General features: G+C 44.5%; 1 protein-coding gene and 1 non-coding gene across 7 annotated transcripts in view; one reads left to right on the forward strand and one right to left on the reverse strand.

Moving 5' to 3' along the window:
* ASAP1 (ArfGAP with SH3 domain, ankyrin repeat and PH domain 1) overlaps positions 1-22,364 on the reverse strand; it is a 314,485-nt gene that overhangs the window by 82,408 nt on the left and 209,713 nt on the right. For all 6 annotated transcript variants that reach the window (XM_040494438.1, XM_040494435.1, XM_040494437.1 and 3 more), the window contains exons 5-9: positions 18,502-18,576; positions 17,981-18,030; positions 12,010-12,139; positions 10,681-10,766; positions 8-83 (exon numbers count right to left, since the gene is read on the reverse strand). In XM_040494438.1, the coding sequence (XP_040350372.1) occupies positions 8-83; positions 10,681-10,766; positions 12,010-12,139; positions 17,981-18,030; positions 18,502-18,576 (417 nt within the window). The remainder of the gene's footprint in view (positions 1-7; positions 84-10,680; positions 10,767-12,009; positions 12,140-17,980; positions 18,031-18,501; positions 18,577-22,364) is intronic.
* On the forward strand, positions 8,704-8,776 carry TRNAQ-CUG (transfer RNA glutamine (anticodon CUG)). The gene has a single exon. It is a non-coding gene; the product is annotated as a tRNA-Gln (tRNA).

Here is a 22,364-nt window from a genome sequence, read left to right on the forward strand (position 1 = left end):
TACTTACATTATATAAATCAGCAGCCAGTTTTTCAATGTACTGTTTCAATTTATCAGCCGTTTTCAAGCCATCTTGAAAGAAACTATGATGGAGAACACCACAAATTTACCAGAAGTAGAAAAAAGAAATAAACCCTGGTCACCTTAAAACCTGAATATGTTTACTCTCTGCCCACATAAGTTACACAAAACACTGTTTTTAAAGTTTATTTACTCTTTGAGAGAGAGAAGGAGAAAGAGAGAGCACGTGCGCACAAGCTGGGGAGGGGCAGAAGAGAGAGGGAGAGACAGATTCCCAAGCAGGCTTGTACTGTCCGTGCAGAACCTGATGTGGGGCTCGATCTCATGAACCGTGAGATCATGACCTGAGCCAAAATCAAGAGTCAGATGCTTAGCCAACTGAGCCATCCAGGCGCCCCTACAGAAAACACTTATAAATGAATTTCAGTATTTTACAAAGATGCACCGACAACAGGTCATGGCCACCATCTGACATGTGCTCGCAGCTATCACATAGACCTTGTGAATTATAGCTGTGGTCCCAACACAGTGATTTCGTGTGCATTCCCATCTATTCATAGAACCATTCTTCCTGGTTGTGCCAGATTTGAATTCGAAAGAGAGAGACACACACATTAACCAGTGGAATATCATGAGGATGAATTAGATGTTGTAAGAAGAGGGACTTTTCTAGAAACAAAGGTCTCAGGAAAGCTGGACATCTTTCAGTTCCCCAAAGACCCCTGGGGGCATGCTTGAAATCCAGGAAGTTGGATTGATGGCATCCTGCCCTGGGCACAACCAGACTGGCACCACCACACCCTGAATAATAATCAGCATTGACATGTTACGCGCATTCACGAGCTCAGCATGCCGTGCATTTCGGGTGTTATTTCGACAACTCCCTACAACAACCCCAAGGAGTTCACAAGCACTTCAATCTCATCTCCATTTCAGAGGATAAATGGAGGCACAGGCTGAGTCCCTGACTTGCTCACACAACTAGTTAAGTGGCCAAACGGGGATTCGGGGCCAGGTTCTGATTCTGACGCCCTTGCTCATGACTACCAAGTGAAGAGATTTCTTGTCTGACGCCTCCACTGAGGAGCCCCACTTGTTTCAGTGTTTAGAATTTTCTTTCCCTTCTTGGAGGCTTCTCTAACCCTGCCCCACAGCAGGTTATTTCTCCCTACACTTCATCTGTTGCTGTCTCCCCACCAAAGAATGAGGTCCTTGAGGATGAGGACTGTCTCATCTCTGGAACGCAGTGGGCCCAACCAACACCAAGCAGATGCTCAGTGAGTGACTAAGAATAAGCACGACCAAGAAGTTTTAGGGCACATCTTGGGATGTATATATATCGGTACCAGAACTGGCCCTCCAACAGCGATTACCGAAATCCTACATGTTCCAAAAAATTTTAAGGTTGACATATTCAGCTGAGAACCCTTACTAAAATAAGGAAGGGAAATACGATCTTCAGAAAGCCTTTGGCAACAGGGATGGGAGAAAGGAGAGCGTTCTGGTTAACCATGCAACTGGAGACCTACATGTAAATTCTCCTCTTCTGCCATTTGACTGTTCACCACTGCTTGTCGGGATGAAAGTTAAACTTCTTGGTAGAGAACTGAATAACATTTATATACTGGCTCCTGAACACCTTGTCGGTTTTATCTCCTACCACTTTCCTTTAAAAAATATGAACTCTAGCCATGTTACATTTCTTTTCCCGCAACTCCCCCGGCCTTTGCATATGCTGTTTCCCTGCTGAAATGCCCTTCCCCACTCCACTTCTACTGTGGCTCAGCTCAGCTGCTGCCTCCCTTGTCTTGCCTGTCCAGGGGATGGCATTTCCAGCACTGGCTATGCCCAGGCCGAATGCTAGCTTTAGAGGAGCCGGCCATGTTCTGTCCAGAGAAGGCTATTCATGAACATCAACCTGAACCAGCATCATCTACATTCAGGAAAAAGTGTGTGTCAAGGAGGCATTAACTTCGTACGGCTACAAAGTTAATCACAGCAAAACCAGTTCTGACCTCTGATACTTAGATAATTTCTGGAGAAAGTGTGTGAAGGCAGAACACAGTGTAAGGTGGATGCTGTCAGAACTCCCTACAACAGAAAAAGCAAGAGCCTTAGGGTCAGAGGATTAGCGCCCAAAATCGGCTCGAGGATTTACTTGGGGTGGGACCCTGGTGAGTCACTTAACTTCTGCTCGTGTTACCTGTATTCAGTGGGTAGATAACACATATGAAATCCTTCCACAAAGCGCTGCAAAGTTAGGACGTGCTCAGCACATGTTACCTTTCTTTCCTGGAGCTGTGTGGGTTTATCGTGAGTCATGTCCTTCCCAGAAGGATACAGACTGGTCGCAGATATGTTTGTAAAAGTGTCTCATTTTCACTCAACGTGAAAGGAATTTAATTACCATCTTTTTTTAAAGGCGAGTTTAAATGACAATGCTGTAGAGTGAGTTTTGCAATGGGATAGTCACTAGCAGCTAATTTAATGAAAGTTCAATAAATTTAAAATTCAGTTCCTGAAGTCTCAGTAGCCACACTTCAAGTGTGCAGCAGCCACATGTGGCCAGTGGGTACCATGTTAGACAGTAAAGAGTATCACCATTTCCATCATGGCAGAAAGTTCTTCTGGACAAACTGAAAAAACAAACTCAGATTTGAACAGCACATGGGAATATTATAAAACACACACATTTTAAGAAGAGGGAGAACACTGTTTTAGTTTGAGATGGCACTGATAAAAATGAAATGATAAAGTTATTTATCAGCAGTGAAAGCAAGCTGGAAGGGGGACAAATCCCTACTACTTCTAAGGCTGAAGGAACACGCCAAAAAGTCTGCTTTTTGCACTTGGATTCTTCAGAACATTATGAACAAAGACTCAGAAAAGTCAATATAATGAGAAATCATTTTAATCTATAATAGGATCTAATTTTTGTAAGTAAGTCATATACATAAATCCAGTAATCTGAGATTTTAGGTTTTCTTTTTTGTTAACTTCATCTGCTAATTATTTTCTAAAAAAGATGAGATCTTAGGCAAAAAAAAAAAAAAAAAAATTATAGAAAAAACCGCCGACATTTAGTCTGGAAGGTTGAGCTGAGCCCCTCACAGAAAGTTATTTTAGCGCTGACTTCTGGTTTTTGGTGAGAAACCGGAGCAGGATGCAGGGGACAGGTGGCAGGGAGGACAAAACGGTCCTGATGTTAGTAACACAGTCATGAGTAAGCAATGGCCAACGTGCTGTCAACTGTCCCCTCTCTGGTGACCCCTCCCCTCTGTGTCTCAGCTGTGAGCTGGGTGGGCTCCGTGTCACAGTCCCACGTCACCTCCCACAACATCTCACTGGGGGCAGCTGGCTTCTGTGTCCCGTTTCCTTCCTCCACTTCAGCTGGCTCTGGTTCACTGGAAATGCGTGAACTTCAGAGTCAAAAGCAGATCATATTCTGGCTCTAAGTCTTGCGGTATGTGGAACCCTGGGCAGGTTACTGACCCTGTCTGAAAATGAGTCTGATCGTCTCCAAAGGCGGGACGTTTTCCTGCTTCCAGGAGTACTGGATGAACTACTACACATAAAAGTGTTTTGTTAATTGGAAAATGAAGCACAACTGTCAGTTCTGATTACCTGTCACTCAACTTAAACATGTGAGCCTTCCTGGTAGAAGGCGAAATTACCTCTCTGACATCCCACTAGTCCCTTGGCCACTTTCTCTGTAAATTACTGAAATATAATGAGATCTCTGGAAAACAGACGATGATTAACAGTAATAATAATAATGGCAGTTGGCACATAATTGAGTATTTACTCTGTGTCAGTCACTCACTATTAGGACAATTAAGTATCCCCTTTCAAGTCTCATTAGAGGCCAACAAAGTAGATAATTATTATTATTAACCTGTAACAGACAAAATAACTGAGGCCAAGAGAGGTCAAGATGCTTAACAAGGGTCATCTAGTCATTAAGTGCAGAGAGTTGGGATTTGAGTGTAAATTTTCCTATCTTTGGAGCACAGGTAGTTAAACAAATCAGGCTGATCCGGGTCTAAATCCTGGGTCTAAATCCACTGAATAACAGCATAATCTCTGAATCCCTGCATCTCTGTGTCCTCATACAGGAAATGGAGATAATCATATGTACCTTGGGAGAGTTCTTGTGAGCACCGCAATAATGTTCTTAAAACACCAGGCACAGAGAAACAGTTCAATACATGATGGCCACAGGCCAGCAAAATGAGCCTCATCACTTCTCTGACCTTAGGGACACAGCTGCATTGGCTTCACTTTTTAAATAAGCAGCTTGAAAGAAACAGGACCACAGTTTAATGACACAGAGTGCTAGAAAAATATAAGATGCCAATGGACAGTCAGAAGGACCCCCCCATTTATCCTGACAGGCTGTCACACACCCATCGCTGCAGAGTGCAAGCTCATGAACACTGAACACAGTCCCCCATCCACCGGGCAGAACACACCCTCCTCTGAGCGAGGCAGAGACTTCTCTAGCCTGAGAAAGTTGCTACCAACTTCACTTCTTACTCTGCTTATTTTGTCCAAACAATGATGGGAAAAGGAGACACTATGTTCTCTCTGCTTTTAACTTAACTAAAAAAAAAATTTTTTTTTAACGTTTATTTATTTTTGAGACAGAAAGAGAGCATGAACACGGGAGGGTCAGAAAAAGAGGGAGACGCAGAATCTGAAACAGGCTCCAGGCTCTGAGCCGTCAGCACAGAGCCTGACGCGGGGCTCGAACCCATAGACCGCGAGATCATGACCTGAGCTGAAGTCGGACGCTTAACCGACTGAGCCACCCAGGCGCCCCTAACTTAATTTAAAAGAAATAGAGATAGGAGTGTCTGCTACCCCCATCACACATTCTGCTCGGCTTAGAAAGCATTTGGCCAAAGGCTGAAATGCTCAGAGACAGTAATATTATTTTCAAAAGAAGTCAGGATGTCCTGTAGTATCATAAAGCGTATTGTTCTTTAAAACAAATCAAATCATAGAACAAAACAAAAATAAGCGACTTCTTAAACACATCAACCATCAATCCCTTCTGAAAGCTCATTTCCAAGCTTTAGGTACTGATTTCCAGCTACCCAGGGTGACATTTTCTCCTAGATACATTCCTTGTGTGTCCTGTGGTACTGAAGAAACTTAATTAGTGTAAGTACTAATTAACTACAAATACATCTTGACAGTTCAAAGAGTGAGCCAAGAGTGATATGTTGGTATCTCATAAAAAGATTCTTTGGAACAGAGATGTCTAGGCCCGAGTCCAGGCTTACCAGATTCGGATTTCTGACAACTGAGAGCATGCACTCTGGAGTTACAGAGACCTGGGTTCAAGACTTGGTTCTGTCACCTGATTATAAGTTCCATGAGGTCATGGATCTTTGTTTTTGCTTTGTTGCTGTTTTCTGTGTTAAAAAAAATGAGTTAAATTCATGTAACATGAAATTTACCATTTCAAAGTGTACAATTCAGTAGTTTTGAGTATATTCACAATGTGGTGCAACTGTCACCCTACCCAAGTCCAGAACATGTCTATCACCCCAAAAAGGAAACCTGCTCCTGTTAGCAGTGATTCTCAATTCTTCCCTTCCCCAGCAAACAATAACCTGCTTTCTGTCTCAGTGGACTTGTCTTTTTGGACATTTCATTTAAATGGAATCATATGATGTATGGCCTTCCATGCCTGGCTTCTTTCCCTTAGAATAATGCTGGAGATGTTCATCCATGTTGTACCATGTATGTGGATTTGTAACCCTCCTGGGAGCTTCCTGGGTATGGTCTGAAAGTGGCCCCTGTCATCAGAGGGCAGGGAGAGACCCGAGAAAGCATCAGGCCACTACAGGTTGGTAGGTGGCAGTTTTAATGACAGTGAAGGGAGTTTATCATCGCGTATTGTCTTGGGAGGCAGTGCCTGGATCCCTGTACCTGCCTCCAAATCTCGGAAGTTTACAAAGAGGCCCTACCTGTGCTCAGTCATGTATACACCATGCAGGTATTTGCAACAGCACATCACCATCTCAAGGCTATGTCCTTGGGGCAGCCTTTGGGAGTGGTAAAGGCATGTGGGGAGGCCACAGTCCACGGACTGGGGAGGGTGAGGAGCCTCTGAGTGCCCAGGTCCATCTTGCTGGTCAGTCAGCAGTCGTGTTTCTTTGGTGACGTCTCCCCCTACGTGGTCTGAATACTTCATTCTCTTTTATGGCCGAATAATACTCCATTGCACTGCTACACAGTATTTTGTTTGTCGGTTCATCAGTTGATGGATATTTGGGTGTTTCCACGTTTTGGCTATTGTGAATAATGATGCCATAAACATGTATGAACCCATTTTTGCTTAAATATTTGTTTTTAATTCTCCTGGGTACATGCCTAGGAGTGGGACGGCGACACCAAACAATCCTCAGCTTTCTGTTCTCAGGTGCTGTCGAGCTGTTTTCTGAAGCAGCTGCACCAGTTTGGAGAGATGGAAATCTCTCCGCGGTGTCCTGAAGGCTCCAACTTCTCCACAGTCTCACCAAGACCTATTTTCCACTTTGTTGTTGCTATTGTTTTTTAAATACTGCCACCCTAGTGCATACAAAGTGGTATCTCATTGTGGTTTTAATGTGCATTTTCCCCAGTGACTGATGATGTTGAGACTTTTTTCTTGTGCTTTTGGCCACTGTGTCTCTTTTCTGGAGAAATGGCTATTCAAATTCTGTGCCCATTTTTAAACTGGGTTATATTTTTGTTGTTGAGCTGTAAGAGTTCTTTATATATTATGGATACTCAACCCTTATCGGAGAAATGACTTGCAACTATTTTCTTCCCATTCCGTGGGTTGTCTTTTTGTTTTCTTAATAGTGTCCATTCCCTCACTAAACCTTTCACTTTTGAAGTCCAATTTACTTATGTTTTTGCTTTGGTTTCTTTTCTATTGCGCACTTTGACACACGTTTACTGAGCATCTACTGAGTGAGTGAACGTGCCTCTGTGCAAGTTACTCATCCTTCCTGAGCGACACTTTCCCTACTGCTTTCGACGAAGGTTAGCTGTTATGATTTTTAAATTAAGGGTAATAGAAGAATGTTTGTAAGTGCTTGTGATCCTACAGACAGATCATAACGATACTTGCTAGGTATCCTTGCTAGGGAAAAGGAGTGAGCAGCAGGATAATGCATTTGTCCCGAAACTAGGATGTTCCCCACAATGTTCGTGTCTGAAAGTGAGGAGCGAATGGTGCAGGTGAGCTGAAATGACTAGCAAAGAGTCATAAGCTCTTCTTTTCTGCTCCCTTTGTTTTTCCATTACAGCAGCTGCATATTCCCACTGGGGTGCTGAACTATCCAAGGTGCTGCAAAAGCAAATTCGCTTTGGGGCACCACCTGACTTTGTACTGAACATCATTTGGGGAATTGGAATAGGTACTTTGAATATGAAATCATGGTCTCTGAGTTAAGTAGAGATGCTTTACAAGTCTATTATATGTCTATTAAGGGTTTTTGAGGGATTGCCTGAAGGAAGAAAGAGTAAGAGTCTCTTCTAAGAACACTACCCTTGGGGCACCTCGGTGGCTCAGCCGGTTGATTCCAACTGATTCCGACTTCAGCTCAGGTCATGATCTCTGGTCCGTGGGTTCAAGCCCCGCACCGGGCTCTGTGAAGACCGCTCAGAGCCTGGAGCCTGCTTCGGATTCTGTGTCTCTCTTTCTCTCTGTCCCTCCCCCACGCTCTGTCTGTCTTTAAAATAAACATTAAAAAAAAATTTTTTTTTTAAAAAAATTTTTTTTTTCAACATTTATTTATTTTTCGGACAGAGAGAGACAGAGCATGAACGGGGGAGGGGCAGAGAGAGAGGGAAACACAGAATCGGAAACAGGCTCCAGGCTCTGAGCCATCAGCCCAGAGCCTGACGCGGGGCTCGAACTCACGGACCGCGAGATCGTGACCTGGCTGAAGTCGGACGCTCAACCGACTGCGCCACCCAGGCGCCCCTTTTTTTTTTTAAATAAAGAATACTACCCTGGCTTTTCAGTGTGTGGGAATTCTTAAGGTTCAACCATGAGGCAGCTAGGGCTGAATCCCATTCTAACTCACTTTACTCCTTGATGTTTTTGGATACCTCTCCCGACAAAGGTTTCACTGTGTAGGGTTTCCTCCTGCTGATCTCTCTCTGCCCCCGGTGGGGGGGGGGGGGGGGGAACTCTTCTCCCAGATTTCAACGGCCGGATGCTAGCCATTCCCCCAAGTCTAATCCCGACCGCGACCACCCCTTCAAGGAGCTCTCCTCAGTGCCCCTGGATGAAAGTCTCCCCTTTTCCTAATGCCCATGTCATCTGTTCCTTCCTGGGCCCACTGTGATGACGATGTCCCAACTTACTTCCTGTATCAGACAATTAACTCCTAAGGGTACAGTCTTGTTTCGTCTTTGTACCCCAGAACCTACAAAGCTCCTGGCTTTTTTCAGGAGATTAATAAATACCTCTGGAAAGGGAAACAGCCGGGAATGGCCAAATAAAGGGAGGATGTGTTAGCTCTATAGGTCAGAAGTGCTCCTCTTTCTACCTTTACCGACTACTTGTAAAAGTAGTTTGCAAAACATCTTACAGTTTGGAAAACTCATGTTAGTGGAGGTTAAACCCTTCTGCATAGACTAAGAGAATGTGAGATCAAAAGAGACTTCTGGGGCACCTGGCTGGCTCAGTTGGTAGAGCATGTGACTCTGGATCTCAGGGTCATGAGTTCGAACCCCACGCTGGGTGTAGAGCTTACTAAAAAAAAAAAAAAAGGGAAAGAGAGAGATTTCTAAAATCAGATGCCCAGATTTGCTGCCCAAGTACTGTAACTGAGAAGCTCACTTATTTCTTAAGGTTGCAAAGCAATGGTATGTTTCTAGGAAAACAAGTTGTTGAAAGGTGAAAATTCGACCCTAGACTCAAATAAGGGGCCACTACAACGCATTTCAAAGTTTCCTATGTGCCCCACTGAGCTACAAAGCCAAAGGTTAGATCAGTTCTTTTGTGTGAGGCTTCCACAAGCAAACTTTATCTTATAAATATGAAATTGTTTCCACGTCGATGGATTATTTTTAAATGTGAAACCCATTCATTATACAAGGTAGAGTTTGCTTTGAAGGGCAGGAAAAAGTTAGCAAGGGAAATTTATGTAAATAACTATTTGATCATTAAAATTTTTCCTGAAGAGAAACAATTCTGTACAATACGTGCACACAGACATGGTTTCAGGAGCCCTCGGGCTCCTAAGAGCAGCCAAGCACATACACTGTGGCCGGCACCAGGCTAGGCACCCCGCATGCACTATTCTCATTTAATTCTCACATCTACGAACCTCAGTCCCACCTGACAGATGAGGATACTGAGGTGTAGAGAAGCACCCGATGAAGATCACATGGTCACCAGGCTGCAGAGCCAGGGTCTGAACTCATCTTTCTGTCTGACTCATGCCTTGTGTGTGTCCCACAGTATTAACGCTGACTTCCCCACATGTCTCAGTTGAAGGCAAAGATGTTCTTAGAACATTAACAAGTGGGGGGCACCTGGGTGGCTCAGTAGGTTAAGCGTCTGACTTTGCTGCCAATCATAATCACACAGTTTGTGAGTTCGGGCCCCGCATCAGGCTCTGTGTTGACATCTTGGAGCCTGGAGCCTGCTTCCGATTCTGTGTCTCCCTTTCTCTCTGCCCCTCCCCTGCTCATGCTCTGTCTCCCTCTCTCGCAAGAATAAATAAATATTAAAAAAAAATTAAAAAATGGGCATGTTTTCACATAAAACTCTATGAGAAAACCATGAAAGCTAATCCAGTAAGTCAACAAGAAGTAAATAAGCAAATGAAATGCCAGAGAATCTCAAAGAGAATACAAATGCAATGTTCATAAACAAAAATGGTACTGGTGTAGAACAATGGATCGTTCTCAAAGCATACCTCTAATTACACAGGAATTCAAGGAGGCTAAATATTCTTTTTTAAAAAAGCTTTTTAAAAAAAATGTTTATTTATATTTGAGAGAGAGCGAGAGAGAGCACGCGCATGCACGCATCAGTGGGGGAGGGGCAGAGAGAGAGGGAGACACAGAATCGGAAGCAGCCTCCAGGCTCTGAGCTGTCAGCACAGAGCCTGATGCGGGGCTCAAACTCATGGACCGTGAGATCATGACCTGGGCCGAAGTTGGATGCTTAACTGACCGAGCCACCCGGGTGCCCCATAGAGGCAAAGTATTCTTAATGTCCAAGGTATTTAATTTCCTCTAATTCAGATGATGAAAAAAAATCCAAGTAGGTATATGTGGTACAAATGAGCCAGTAATAGGTAAGACGCCAAGTACGGGAGGAGCGGGAGGGGGTCACCGAGAAGGCCTCTGCAGTGACAGGGATGTATGGATCTGTGGCCAGAGCAGGGCCAATGTTAGGATTTGTAAGTAAGACAGCATTTTTGAGTAACCAAACAGTTGCACTGATAGGAGTTACTGATTTACAGAAAACAACGAAGATGGAAAGATCATACGAGATCCTACCATGTGGCTGTGGAAGGTTATATGGGTACATACAGCGACCAAATGAAAAGCAGAAAGAAAGGAACATAAGAAAGGCAAAGAAGTAAAGGGGGTCCTTCCTGGGGCTAACAATCACGACTGCCGTGTTGCACTTACTTGCACTGAGCGTGGTAATACTTTATAAGATTCTGCAGCAGGTCCACACCCTTTTTGGTCTTGATTTCATTAACTTTAATGAGATACTGTGGAAATAAAACAGAATTGTATGTTGACTGTTACAGACAGGGTTTCCCAGTCCTGGGTCTGGGGAGCAGAATACCGATCATGAATCTGCACAAGTTACTGAACCTTGGCTGCCTTCAGACAGGGGGAGTTTCATTTGGGGAATGATGATCAGGCACAGTCACGAGTGTACAAACGACCTGATTAGAGTGTTAATGGTTTACAAACACTCCAGATTAGTTTACTATACAAGCAGAAATCAAACACAGCAAAACATTCTAGAATGTTTGATTATATCCCCCTGGTGCAGTGGATCTCAAACTTAGAGTTCACATGATCAAAACCTGAAAGACAGGTCGTTCTTGGCAGAAAATCAGTAAAATTGCACTCTCTTTACGGAATATGCGGTGAGGTACTGAAACTTTTAGGAAGAGTTTCTGGTACTCAAGAATGAAAGAATAAGAAAAATTAACGTTACAATAACCTGTTATTAATCAAGCAGTTAATGAACACTACTAGCTCTGATTTTTACCAGTATCCAAGACTTTCTGTTGATATTGTTTGCTTTTTTTTACTTGTTTTATTATAAAGAAGTGCTTACGAGCAGACAGGTTCAAGAAGAAGCTAAAAGGTTGAAGAGGAGGAAAAAAAGTATTTTTTTAAAAAAAGAAACACTTAAAATTGAGAAAATTCTATCCGTTTTAGTATTTTTGGAAAACTGATAAAGGAACTGTTACACGTTAGTGTTAGAATGGCAGGACGCCAGGTCAAGTTGGACCAGCGCTCGCTGGGAACCCAGTTTGAGAACCACTGCTCAAAGTTTAAGGGAACATGCTTTCATTACATTTCTTTCATGAACTCAGACTTTCTTCATGACTACTTTATTTCAGCTTTCATTCCAACTGGACACATGGTTAAAAAAGACGCATGCTCTTAACCTGGATCAGTAAGACTTCATGTTCACCAGTGTTACTCCTCACCAGATGTTTTTTTCCACACTCACTCACAAGCAACAGTAAAGTTCTCACCAAAGAATCCTGTTTTGGCATAAACAGCCCCACAGGACCAAGGCTCAAAATATGAGCCAACAGTGAAATGGCGGATCCCAAAAGGCTTGGAGAAAAATGGAGATGAGAACCCTTAAGAAACAGTCCCCTCCTCTAATAACCAAACAGCCTGCATTTAAGCAGAAAAACTGCTGAGTAGCAGGAAAGATCACAGTTAACCAAACGCCAGGCAAATGCTTGCAAAAGCTGTTCTTACTTCGCACATTTGGAGCTGGAAGAGGCGTCTCTCCTTCTCCATTTCTTCTGCGATCTCGGCTCCCGTGATCTCCGTGCGGATCATTCCATGCTGCTTTGCGTGCTCTCTCTTCTCCTTCTCAATTTTTGTACTGTAATTAAAGATGCCATCATTTAAAAACAAAAACAAACATTCCTGTCTTTCCTTTTTGTCTTCCCTTTAACAAGAGTCACTGATTGTTTCTTACTAAAGGTTAAGCAGCAGGAACTCTTAAGTCGGTAATGTTGATGGAAAGTAACATTCAAAGAGAACACACATCGTATAAATTTTCACCTAGGAAACCTTGCCTTTTAAGTCTGATCTTACACATGGATGAATTCTTATACATTCTCTCACATTTTGGTCTGCATGAAAAAATTCTGACAGTTGATTTTTTTCTCGGGTAAAGTACTTTACTCATCGATGAAAAAGTATCAGAAAGTTGGAGACCTCAGGTGTATCCTGATTGCCAACAGATTAAGAGTCTGAGAATTATTTCAGGACAATCAAAGCGCATAGTGGGCACGCACAAAAAGTAGTCAAAGGTAATTTCCAATATTCTTCTAAACCTGGGCCATTTCCATATCCCCATAACACACTTTAATCATTCCATCATCTGGCAGTGGCCTGTACAAAATAAGGATGGGAGAGATCCTAATCTACAATTTGGAATCCCTCTCTGGCCTTTGTTGCTTCCAGATTGCCATCATATACATCACTAAACACGGGGCTCAGGGAGCTGAATGGTACCAGAAGACACAGTTCTGGATATTGACATTTAGAAGACTCCTGAAAAAAAAAGCTGTCTTGACATCCTAACACCTAAAACCCAAGGAGGCAGCTCACTGCATTCTTGACAAGCCCTGTTGATGTACAGGAGCCTTCTATCAACTTTGGGTGCTTTACTCTGAAATATGAATGGGTGGTGAAAGATGATAAGGTAACTGAGGAAAGGCTCCAAAATGAAAGCAGGGGTTCAAAATAACAAGTCAGGGAGTGGGTAGGTGGTGGTGAGAGAACCAGGGGCAGTAAGAGAGAAACTACTTTATCAAATATAATCAAATCCTCAGAAAGGTAAAATAGTGTATCTATGAAACAAGAAGAAGAAACTATACAAAGGCCACCAAAAACTCCCAATGAACTGACAAAAAGGGCTTTGGAAATTTAAAATATGATAGCCAAATTAAGAAAGTCAACTGAGGGGTGCCTGGGTGGCGCAGTCGGTTAAGCGTCCGACTTCAGCCAGGTCACGATCTCGCGGTCCATGAGTTCAAGCCCCGCGTCGGGCTCTGGGCTGATGGCTCAGAGCCTGGAGCCTGTTTCCGATTCTGTGTCTCCCTCTCTCTCTGCCTCTCCCCCGTTCATGCTCTGTCTCTCTCTGTCACAAAAATAAATAAACGTTAAAAAAAAAATAAAAAAAAAAAAAAAAAAAGAAAGTCAACTGAGGGGTGCCTGGATGGCTCAGCTGGCTAAGTGTCAGACTTGGGCTCAGGTCATGATCTCATAGTTTGTGAGTTCGAGCCCCGCATCTGCGGTCAGTGCAGAGCCTGCTTTGGATCCTCTGTCTCTCTTTCTGCCCCATCACCTGCTCTCTCTCTCTCTCTCTCTCTCTCTCAAAAATACATAAAACATTAAAAAAAAAAGATGACTGTGGGATGCCCGGGTGGCATCCGACTTCAGCTCAGGTCATGATCTCACGGTCCATGAGTTCAAGCCCCACGTCGGGCTCTGTGCTGACAGCTCAGAGCCTGGAGCCTGCCTCGGATTCTGTGTCTCCCCCTCTCTCTGCCCCTCCCCCACTCATGCTCTTTAAAAACTTTAAAAACTTGAAAAAAAAGGCTTAAAAAAGTCGACTGAAACAGTGAGAATAAAAGGTTGAAAATAATCTAAAACAGAACATAGACAAATAGAAAAGAGAGAAAAATTATAAGAACAACCTAGAGAATCCAACATTATATGGCAAAGCCTTTTAGGAGAATAAACAGAAAAGAAACCAGAAGGGAGGAATGATAAGGAACATTTTAGGAACTACAGAGCTAAAAACTGCAAAGAGAAGGTCAATGAAGAAACTTCGTAGAACATTAAAAAAAAAAAAAGACTTTCACATTTTCTAACTGGAAATAAATGAACCCCTTCCCCAAACCCCACACAAAGAAATGGGAGCAAATATGATTATAAAATGAGAGGATTTATATTCAGCCCAACTCTCATTCTGTGTGATGCAGAATGAAGATATTTCTGGACATGGAAAAATCTGAAAATTTTCCCTCCTTGAGAGCCGTTCCCTGGAAACGAGTGGAAGTGGTGTGCCAGCCAAATGTGGGCCCATGCCAGGAAGGAAGAAGGAGGAGAGCTACCATGAAGGGGCAGCCCAGGAGGACAGCTGTGCTGCTGAGCGAAAGGGCTCTGGAGGGAATCTCCAGGACAGAACAGACGGGACTGCCAGAGAACCTAACGATAACAGATCTATAATCGTTGCTACAACACACATAGTGTATGTTCTAAACAGAAACACTATTATTTTGTTTTAAACAGAAACATTCATAGGTGTTGGACATCAGTTCTAACAGATAACAAAAGATCACAAACGTTTCCAGCAGTAGGAGGCAAATGAAATGAGGCAATTATTTCACTAAGGAAAAGCAGAAAATGGTACGATGAGAATGGAAAGTCCATTATAACACCATTTGATGGGCACTGAATATTTACAGAAGTTGTTCACACTGACACCTGGTTTATCCATAAACTGTTGTATTAACCACACTGGATGAACAGGGATGGGGGTGGGAAAGCCACGGGGGGTGGTTGTGCGAGGGAGCTGAGCCCTCATCTGCTGTGGCTGCACAGCAGGTGCACCAGGAGGAAACAGCAAGAGAACACAGAGGAACAGAGACAAACCAGCCAGGGAACAGGAGAGGGACTCAGAGGACAGGAGGGGTGGGGCTGAGGACCGCTGTGTCTTTCCACGAAAGCACGTCCGTTGATTACGTAAGATCCCCTCCTCCCATTCCTCGTTAGGAAAAGAATCCTCATTATCAGGTGCAGCACAGACTTGGGAAGGCAGCACGGACATTCTTACAGTGCTGTGACACAGAAATGCTGTGAACGGTGCCTGGTCTGCCCTAGACGCTCTACTCGGATAGACTCTCGTCGAAGCCATTATTATTGGAGTTTCTATTCTATGCAGAGTCCGTCTTAACCGTTGCAAGCACTATTTAATGCTTTCTTTTATGTATGGGTGTTATTTTGACCAAGTATTATTTGATGGTTTAAAAAACTTGCTAGAAACAACTGACTGGAAAACAGTATGTCTGTCAACAGGCAATTACTTCAACATATTATGTTATCTCGTCTTCACAGAAGCCTTGAGAAGTGGTTAACGCTTCTATGGCTTTACAGGTGAGGATCATCAAAGTTAAGTATCTTGGCTCAAAGTCACAAAGCCGGTAAGGGGCACCACTGAGATTCTCCCATGGTCTCTGACTCCCCAGTGTGTGGTCTAAACTATTATGCCTCACTGCCTCCCGGGTTCTAAATGGAAGACCATAGCCCAGCCTCCTAGTTATCAAAGCTAATAAATTAACTTCTTTTTTTTTTGTATGTTGTTTTGTTTTCTGTAATTCATAATCAAATGAGCCCTATCACATCAAATAATCAAACATTTGGTTTTTTTTTTTCTTCTTATACCACTATACATGGTGAGGAAGAAACAAATCTTAGGAAAATCATTTGTTGATAGAGGTTTATTTTATTTATTTATTTATTTATTTATTTTTATTAATTTATTTCTTAATGTTTATTTATTTTTGAGAGGGAGAGAGAGACAGAGTGTGAGTCAGGGGAGGGGCAGAGAGAGAGGGAGACACAGAATCCGAAGCAGGCTCCAGGCTCCGAGCTGTCAGCACAGAGCCCGATGCGGGGCTCGAACTCGTAAACTGTGAGATCACGACCTGAGCCGAAGTCGGACACTCAACCGACTGAGCCACCCAGGTGCCCCGACAGAGGTTTATTAAAAAAGAAAAATAAAACAACAATCTTTTGGTGAAATCCTAAAATCAGGACCCACTTAAAGGATGAATCCTGACACACATTTCCAGATCTGGATAATTCTTTCATTCCTGCAGCAACTATTCCCTATGCACGAGCTATGTGCCCAAGGTACTGCTAGGGGTAGGCACTGGGAGATTAACACCAAACGCGAGGACGATATGGTCACTGCACTCACCGGGGTCAGATGCCAGAGGACAATACAGACTAGTGAGCAACCAGACAAGTCTGAATACAGTTGAGCAAAGCGCCATGAAGGGCACCTAGATCTTCCCAGAATGGTTTCTGCTCCAGGACATTCATAATACTGACCACCAGGTCTTGTGCCAACTGTATTTTTATAAAATACCAAAAATACAGTTCCACTACCCAACACTGGTAGTATTTCAGAAGACAAAGCACATACTGTACCTTGTTTTATTTCCATGTCCTACAAAAGAGATCTATTCCACAAGTGTAGAGCAAAGGTGTTTTGTTTTGTTTTTTTTCTCCCTTCTGTGGACTCCGGCCCCTTTTGTATGTACTTAGTTCTATTCCAAGCCTGGGGCGTGAAGTCGCCTCTGGGCAGGGTAGCACTTAGCTCACAAGAGTGAGCACTGATGATCTTTTTTAATACAGAAAGACAGGATGGCCTACACTGTTCACTCCATCACTGACCATTTTAAGAGCCCTTCTGTTCACAGCTGCATTTATAACCATCAATGTGTTAAAATATTCCTAAGGCAGCAAGTCTCCAACAGTGCGTTTATTACATAAGCATTTGTAGAAGTAGTGTGGCAAAAAACAAATTTAACCCTGAATTTGTTTTTCTTTTGTTGGTGTTTTCATTCTGCTGTTACTGCTGTCTACAGAAATGCTTTTATTCTCTCATGGTGACAGCTATCCAAGTTTGCAGCCAACCTTTTTTATTAAGTGCTTTTAAATATACTTCTCCTCCCACCACACCTCCCGGTAACACAAATGTCTTCAAGTAGCAATAACGAGGGAAGGTGGTCTGACTCGTACGGCAGGAAGGTGAGCCAGGCCCACACCATGCATTTCGTGTGCATTATTTCCACAGTCCCTGCAACAACCTGCCAGGCGGGCCCGCCGTGCCCGTGACGTGTTGCTCAGGCTCAGGGGCCACACAGACCCTGGGGAAGGCAGCATGGCACCGCCCAGCTCCATGACCTCTTGTAATCCCTTCAGTCTCTCCAGGCTTCAGTTCCCCAATCCACAACCAGACGGTGAGGTCATGGTGTGGCGGTCACGCAGGTAGAACTCGCCGCACAGGCCCCGGCGGGCAGAAGGAGGTCACAAACGCTAGCTATGAATTTTTTTCGTTTCCTAATTGCTATGCAGGAATGTAAACAGCCTACAGTTATATGCTAGCTGTAATTAGAGAAAAGTTGCAACGGTCAGATGGACAACTTGACAGTCAGCGTTAGCAGCCACGGGCTCACAAATTTTTGGGAGTTAACAGCACACCTCCGTCTTCCTATGACGAGGAGGAGGAGTCATAAACACCTCCGGTCAGGTCAGCACACCTGGGCTCTTAGCCTCCACAAGGAGGTACTCAACGAGTTTTTGTCCAAAAGAGATCAGGTAAGAGCTCTGTCCTTCTTCTAGTTAACTTTTTTTTTTTTTAATTTTTTTTTTCAACGTTTTTTATTTATTTTTGGGACAGAGAGAGACAGAGCATGAACGGGGGAGGGGCAGAGAGAGAGGGAGACACAGAATCGGAAACAGGCTCCAGGCTCCGAGCCATCAGCCCAGAGCCTGACGCGGGGCTCGAACTCACGGACCGCGAGATCATGACCTGGCTGAAGTCGGACGCTTAACTGACTGCGCCACCCAGGCGCCCCTAGTTAACTTTTTCTTAAGAAATGAACAACTATAAAAAACAAACAAAAAAAAAATGACTTACAACTTTGTCTCATAGTCTTTCCAAGCTTTGTCAAACGGCTTCTTGAGATCCTTAGGAAAGAGAAAACGAACTTGAGACAGGATTCACTTTTGCTCAAAGGCAAGTAAACGGTCGGAAATAACATGGCAGCGAAAATGCTTTCCTCTAAAGGATGCGTGAAACCGGACACACTCTCGCGCACGTCACAGCGTGTGTCGTAGACGAGGAGCCTGAGCGAGCGGGAAGGGCGGCCTTCGCTGCAATGCCCGCGGGGTGGCTGGTGGCGCGGCCAAGGCTCAGCACAGACTCCCCGCAGCCCCGTGGGCTCTCACCGATAATCCGGAAAGGGCCTCATCTTATTCCTCAGTCAATAACACTGTGTGAAGCGGCACATCTTTTCCAATGATCATTTTCCAAGTAGTTTTTATGGTAGAAATGTTCAGAGTGCCCTTCAAATGCAAGTAACGCTATGATCTTTAAAGAGGGGGGAAAAAAATCAATCCTTTCCAGTTAAAGTGAAAATCAAATTTCTGAACACTTACTCCTTTGACTCCCTTTAGGTCTCCTTTCAACAAGGAGTCCAAGGTGAAGATCACATTGTGGCTCAGACCCTGGAGCTGGAAAGTAAAGCAAACACGGAAGACGGTTAAAAAAGGAAGTGCGTGCAGAATAACAAAATCAGCTACTGTGGACTGGACACTTTGCACACACCAGCCTCTGCGTAAGGGCTTTCACGCACCGTCTTGCTGACCCTGTGCACCGCCCCGAGGTTAGGCGGCAAGACCGGCCCCCCCCACCCCCCACAGCAGGTGGGAGCCACACAACTGGCTTCTATTACTCCTTTTCGTACGCTTCTTTGGTATTTCTCACTATGTGAAATTACCCAGTATGTTTATATGTGCACTCTGTCCCCCACCAGAACGTAAGCTCAGTGAGGGCAGGGACCACGACTGTCCCACTCACTGTGTCCTCTCTGTGCCCAGATCCATTAGAAAGACAAGATACAAGTGCGGGTTTCTCACTGTTCTGAGGCAGTGGCCTGAGTCTCCTTGATTTTAAGTTGGAACAAAAAGGGGTCTACAGAGGAGAGGGAGACGGAGCTGGCACCCAGCTGGAGACAGCGGGGCAGGGAAACCAAGGGAGGGACAGGCAAGCAGGGAAAGAGTGTGCCGAACAAGGACCGGGAACAGTGAATGACACGGACCCGTAGCACTGTGGGGAAACCGGGTCTAGTCGTGTGGAACCAACACTACAGGGACCTGCCGAACCAGTTCACAGCCGGCGAGGTCTGTGGGCTCTCTCACTCAGGAAATAATTTTACTCCCGTGCAAGAGTGTTCTCATTTGTCACTGCAGCCAGCCAGTCACCCTTCCATCAATCACTTACCATGTCCTTGTTCTGTGACACCCACCATGCTAGCGGCTGGCCAGGTGAAGGTGAATAAAACACTGTTCCTGCCTCGAGCGAGCTCACCCCCCAGGGACAGAGGTGGTCGCCATATGCAAACCCACTCTGCCACATCGCGGTATTACAAGTGCCGTACAGAGGCGGAGGGAGAGAGCGGAGCGAGAAGGACCCACGTGGACACCTGCAGGCTTGGTGCGGGACCCTGGGCGCCCCCTAGATAACTGGGGGACGCTACAACCTGCCGCAGACAGCTGCAGTGAAAGGGTTAATACACCTCACAGTGCTAGCTTGCTCCCACACACTCAGCAAGTGCTGAATACATATCTGTTTTCAAAGTCCAAAGGGACATTAGAGAAGAAATAAAGAGTAAGGCAATGTGGGGCGCCTGGGTGGCTCAGTCGGTTGAGCATCCGACTTCAGCTCTGGTCATGATCTCACGGCTTATGAGTTCCAGCCCCTGCGTCGGGCTCTGTGCTGACAGCTCAGAGCCTGGAGCCTGCTTCACATTCTGTGTCTCCCTCTCTCTCTGCCCCTCTGACGCTCACGCTCTGTGTCTCTCTCTCAAAAATGAATAAACATTAAAAAAAAAATTTTTTTTTAAAGAATAAGGCCACACGGAACAGACGGACACCTTCTGCCAACTCCTGCCTACCGCTCTCATCCTGGGCTCCCTGTGGCTCACCATTCCACCTCTGCCTCCCGGCTTCCAGTTTCCACGCAAGAGAAGTTGTCCAGGGCACATCACCAGAGGGCTTGGATCAAAAACAACCAACTCTCTCTTCTTTCAAAGACAAAGAGATTCCGAATGCCGAGACGATTCTATCTGTGCAATCTCGCTACTCCCTGCTCCCCCACCCACAGAGAGATAGCCTGGCTGGCAGGTGCCAACACTGAGACAGCCACGGATTCGGAGTCTGTGTTCTGTAAGGTCAAGGGCATTGGTTCCTGGGGAGTGGGGTGAAAAACATCTTAGCTATTACAATGACTGTGGCTTTCCAAAGGGCCAGAGTATATAAACTTGATATAGAGTATATCTGTGGCATTAAAACTTCAAAGTTTAGTTTAAACTTTCTAACTTCCTCCCTCCTTCCCTCCCTTCCTTGCTTTCTCTTTCTCTCTTTCTTTCTAAGTGTTTATTTAGCTACTTGTAGGGGAGGGACAGAGAGAGAGGGAGAGAGAATCCCAAGTAGGCTCTGCACTGTCAATGCAGAGCCCAATGCAGGGCTCAAACCCACAAACTGTGAGATCATGACCTGAGCCAAAATTGTGAGCCACCCAGGTGCCCCCCCCCCCAAATATCTTTAAAAAGACTCCTTGGGATGGGGTGGTGCCATTTTCAGGTAATAATAACGTTGAAAAACACCGGCTGTGGGTATGAGATGGGGAAAATAAAGATTAACAGGACTCACTCTCAGCCACAGATGAAGCTCCTTCCTGAAACATAAGCCTCCTGCATTCTGCTCTCCTGCGGGCCTCGGAGGTTTGTGTGGATGGTGGTAAGCGAGGCAGGGGCCAACCAGCCCTCCACTCGCCAGGCCAGTGCCTACCTCTCCTCGATTCGTAGAAATCCTTAATCTTCTTCAAAACATTCACCATCCCTCACCATGCATGTATCTGTTTCCTCATTTGTTTGCTGTACCCTCAGTTTGAATGCAAACTCTCTAAGGGTAGGGTCTGCATGTTCACGGCCCTATTTCCACAATTTAGAACACCGCCTGGCACAGAGTAGGTGCTCAATAAATACTTGTAGAATACAGGAAATAGAGAATCATGTGAGCACAAGGTTCCTCTCTACAGGATTTATTCTGATGGGAAGCTTAGGACTTGTCAATAAGGGATGAGATAAATAAACTACGGAAGTTCTAAACCGTAGCCATAAAACTGAGAAAGTTCTTTATGTGTAACTCTGGAAACGGCTCCAAGATAAATTGTTACATGACAAAAGCAAAGTATAAACAGCATTCACAGCATACAAAGTTCTGTATAAAAAGAATAGGGGCGCCTGGCTGGCTCGGTTGGGGAGCACACAACTCTGGACCTGGGGTTGTAACTTCTAGCCCCAGATGGGATGTAGAGATTGCTTAAATACATAAAACTTTAAAATATTCTAAACAAACAATGAAATGACAGTGATTATAAACCATTTTTAACTTCGTCCTAGAATCAGGCTTTTCACCAATGCCTCAAATCCTTTGTGAAATGAAGCAGGAAAAAAAAATTGTTATGCCATTTTGGTCTGAGGGCTACATTACAAAATAAGAATGAAAAAATTATGAAACTGTGGTTAGTACTGAATGTGGGGGTTGCGCGGAAGGAAAAGTCCCTCAAAAGCCATGTACTGACCACACAATAGACACACACTGTAACCTTTCAGTGCTGTCGTTGGGGTTGGGGGGGGGGTGGGAGGGGGGGCTGCAGTGGCACTGATGGAAAACCCCAAGAATTAAGAATTTCTTTGTGGTTATCCACACACATACTCTTGGGGGCTGATAAGAAACCGAGAAGGCCAAACATTGTGTATTTATGAATTCAGAATCTTTCCAGGATGAGCCTAGCAAAAGGCCCCAGGAAAAAAATCTTTCCCCACCTTACTTCCCAGGAAAAAGTCGGTTAATTTGCAAGAACTGGCACAGGCAATGGTTTTAAGGAAAGAGCGAATAGCAACTCTGTCATTATGAAGATGCAGAGAGATGTCAAAGAGAAAACAGACTACTCTCGAGAAAAGGAAACTTTTGAGAAATATTTATCAAGAGGCCAAAATTTCCTTTGCTGCAGATCTCAATGAAGAGAAGGCCTATTTTCTCCGACACTGGAAGGTACTGTGACAGCGATGGATTACATGACCTCACAGTTGTAGGGTTCTGTGACTTTCCTGCTTTTTCACTTTCCAGTTCTTTCAGGAATCCTTCTCACAGCCTAAGCAAAGCTTGCAAACGAATACAAAAGCACCTCCAGGGCAACCACGAGGAGGCCAACGTAAAAAAAACGAGTAGAAAGA

The sequence above is a fragment of the Herpailurus yagouaroundi genome, unplaced genomic scaffold (genome assembly GCF_014898765.1).
Source record: "Herpailurus yagouaroundi ecotype Mexico unplaced genomic scaffold, PumYag 186, whole genome shotgun sequence".
NCBI classification, from domain to species: Eukaryota; Metazoa; Chordata; class Mammalia; order Carnivora; family Felidae; genus Herpailurus; species Herpailurus yagouaroundi.